The sequence below is a fragment of the Salvelinus sp. IW2-2015 genome, linkage group LG27, assembly GCF_002910315.2.
Source record: "Salvelinus sp. IW2-2015 linkage group LG27, ASM291031v2, whole genome shotgun sequence".
In the NCBI taxonomy this organism is placed as follows: Eukaryota; Metazoa; Chordata; class Actinopteri; order Salmoniformes; family Salmonidae; genus Salvelinus; species Salvelinus sp. IW2-2015.
The window spans coordinates 38,523,501-38,526,726 of NC_036867.1; the positions used below are offsets into that span (position 1 = coordinate 38,523,501).

At 45.4% G+C, this 3,226-nt stretch overlaps 1 protein-coding gene across 1 annotated transcript; it reads right to left on the minus strand.

Moving 5' to 3' along the window:
- Positions 1 to 222: 222 nt before the first annotated feature.
- On the minus strand, positions 223 to 2,983 carry LOC111953623 (transmembrane protein 182). The gene is made up of 3 exons (XM_023973015.3): positions 2,403 to 2,983; positions 2,031 to 2,264; positions 223 to 692 (listed from the first exon to the last, which is right to left on the minus strand). The coding sequence occupies exons 1-3, from the start codon at positions 2,686 to 2,688 to the stop codon at positions 448 to 450; spliced, it is 765 nt and encodes a 254-aa protein (XP_023828783.1). The 5' UTR covers positions 2,689 to 2,983; the 3' UTR covers positions 223 to 447.
- Positions 2,984 to 3,226: the final 243 nt, after the last annotated feature.

Below are 3,226 nucleotides of genomic sequence, written 5' to 3' on the forward strand. Positions count from 1 at the left end.
ACTTTACTACTGTTAAAGCAACACTGCTCTCTAGTGGTGGTAGTGGAACCCAGCTGTATTCAGATGTGTTGCAGTTGATTAGGAACCCGCTGTCCCGTCCGTCATGATTATCCCAATAGATAATGACAATCTAATTCATTACCCTCTATGACTGGACTGTCTGATAGAGTCCAGAACTGGTTGCAAATAATCAGTGGAATTAAATGTAGTCACAACTCCCAATGAGACTGTAGCCTTTTTATTCAAAGCTAATCACAGTTGATTTTTCCAAATGTATTTAATGTGGTCCGTCTGTATTACTCTGTGAGAGCCATAAGACTTGACCATGGTATCAGTCACTACTGGCTCTTGTTATAGACTGAACATGGAGGTCTGYGCCTTTATGGCACTGGAGTCACTGCATGGTTCATTCCCAACTTCCTCTCTGGCTGTTTCCCCCCTCAGTCACTACATTGGCACTTTGTGATGGCACCTCCGCACTGTTCGTCCAATCAGGATGAAGAGTAGTGCTGCCAGCAGGAAGAAGAAGACGGAGACGGGAGCAAACAGGAAGGAGAGGCCGTATTGGACGCTGAGGTGGTAGACTGTTGGACACTGAGAGGAGTGTTGTTGCTGGGCAGCGTAGTCCTCCAGAGTGTCCAGTACCTGGGTCCAGACTACATACATCATTATTACAACCAGGAGACATAGACCTGGAGAGAGGAGAGGGACAGGGGGGGGGGAAGAGGGAAACATTCAATAAAAGTTAATAGAACATAAATGTGTCTCCTGATTAGTGGCAACCCGTCATTCAGGGCAAATGGGGATGCCTGTTTTACGTGTTATTTTGGCATTAATACGTGTCACATATCAGTTTGCAAACAATTAAAAATATATAATAATGTTAATAAAGCCGCATACAAACTACGGCAGCTTTGACTGGACTGATCATGTCAACATCATACTTTCAAAATCTTGGCTAGCAAGCTAGCAGTCATCATCATGAATCAAGTCAGAAATCTACTGGCAAATGTTTTTAAATCCTTGTCATATGAGAAGAAATAACGAAGAGAAATGATAGATCAAATGTACAGGTGCTCATCGGCCATTGGACATTACACAACAAGTTGGAAATGGCAAATTCAACAATGAGTGGTTTGGAAGGAATCAGTGGCTAAGTGCAAGCATAGCAAAGCAATCACTAGCCTGCTATTCAGACGAGTGGGTGTATGGTCCCAAGTCTGGGTTTAAGGGTCTCTTTTTCAAGCTTAAAAAGATAAACAAAAAGGATAAGCCTGTTTTAGAGAAATGTAATCATTGAGTATTATAAGAGCCTTCATTGTCTGAAAATATGCCCCTTAGATTTATCCTATCATTTTTGACTTGTTGTACAGGGAGAATAATGTAAAAACGGCCCATGTTCTGAATTCTGTTGTGCATTTGACTACGTCCGTCCTAGCTCGCTCATTCATGTCTTAATCGAAATTAGGGATGGCCTCATATCCCGTTATGCCATAATTTGTACATCTCAATTGTCAGTAGAAACCACATTTGTTTAAACAAGTCAGCCATATCAGCTATGTTTTTTTWAAAGAAAGTAAATGAGGCTGAATGAACTGTTTCACTGCCAGACAAGGCTCCGCTGATAGCCAGGTGTAGCAGTGGTAAGGTATTGGGACTGCTGTTGGGACTCTGCTGTTGGGACAGCTTTATGTAGGCACCCTGTGTGGGCACCGTTTGTCACCGTTCTAGTGTAATTCATGTAAAACAGATGCTAAAATAGCCACTGCTCCAAATTGAACTTTGAGCTTCATGTAAAGTTGAGTGGACCCAACCATAGCTAGTAACTGATGATCGTGTTCCCTTGCTCTGATCAGACGATGCATGCATCAACCAATGGTTGCGTGCTACATCATCGACTATGCCTTCTGGCACCAGATTTCTATAACATATGATGTGGTTAGCTGATATGTAAAAATACCTATCCAGGCATTGTAAGATTTGGCATGCGTCAGCAATGTCTGAGCAGAGGAACACAACCGATAACTCACCTCCAGTGAGCAAGAGTGCCCCGCCTACTTTGTAGAGCCTGTGGCTGGCCAATGGAGAGGCACAGATGATGACAAACCCACCAATCATAACAGTGACCACGCCCACTAGAAGGAAGATGCTCCAGAAGGCTCTGTAGACGGCATCGTCAGGTGCCTGGTAACCCGTGCTTTGCTCAGAAGCATAAAATGGGAAGAGGTAGGCAGGCACACAGACCTTTTGGTGTGGTTGATTGGCTTTGAAAAAAAATGTACGTTGTATTTTTTTAGTTCATTATATTACAGTTCAGGTCATTCTTGTCATTCATCAATGAATGTATTGTCTGCTACAGTATTTCTATTTCATAAACAGGTGAAAAGAACTCTCCTACTTACTGATCCAGAAGTGCCACATCATGTCCTCCTCTCTCCTCCCACTGAAGGAGCACCTCCAGAAGAAGCCCTGGTGGAAGTATGTCACAGTGTCCTGATCCTCCATCTCCCCCTCCCCAGGTCTGAGGGCCCCAGCCTCCCAGGTCTCTGATGCACCCCCAGGGCCACAGGTCTCCAAGGCCAGCAACCAGTAGTCTGTCCCAAAGGAGAGCATCAGGGACAGGGCCCCCAAGCCCCCGAAGAACCCAGCTAGGAAGAGGAGCACACTCAGCCTCTCAGCAGGAGACATGACCTATCTGGCCTATCTGTCTTCAGTCGGTCAGTCAATTGTGAAGGTTTGTCAGTCTATCAGTGTGTCGGGTGTTCGTTCGGTCTGGCCGTCTGTGCGTCTGTCTTTCTGCGTCACTGTTTCTCTGTTCGGATGTTTGTCTGTCCTCCAGTCGGTCGATTCGTCTATCGGCTTCGTCCCCACCAATAGCAGGACAGAGAAGGAGCCAGATACTATCCTACGTACTGTAGCAGACCTATCCGCCTTGATTTCCATTAGTAAATCCTCAAATACTTTGTCATAGGGGTGTGTCCAGGGGCAGAGCAAATATAACTGTCCGATGACCATCCAATCATAAGTATCGTGTTTGACATGGAGGCTTCTAAACAGGAGCTGGTTATTTATGCTTCATCTATTCCCATCAACTCCCACTCACCAATCAGATGTTGTGGAGAGACCTGTGTGTGTGTGTGTGTGTGTGTGTGTGTGTGTGTGTGTGTGTGTGTGTGTGTTTGTGTTGTTGTGCGTGCGTGCGTGCGTGCGTGCGTGCGTGCGTGCG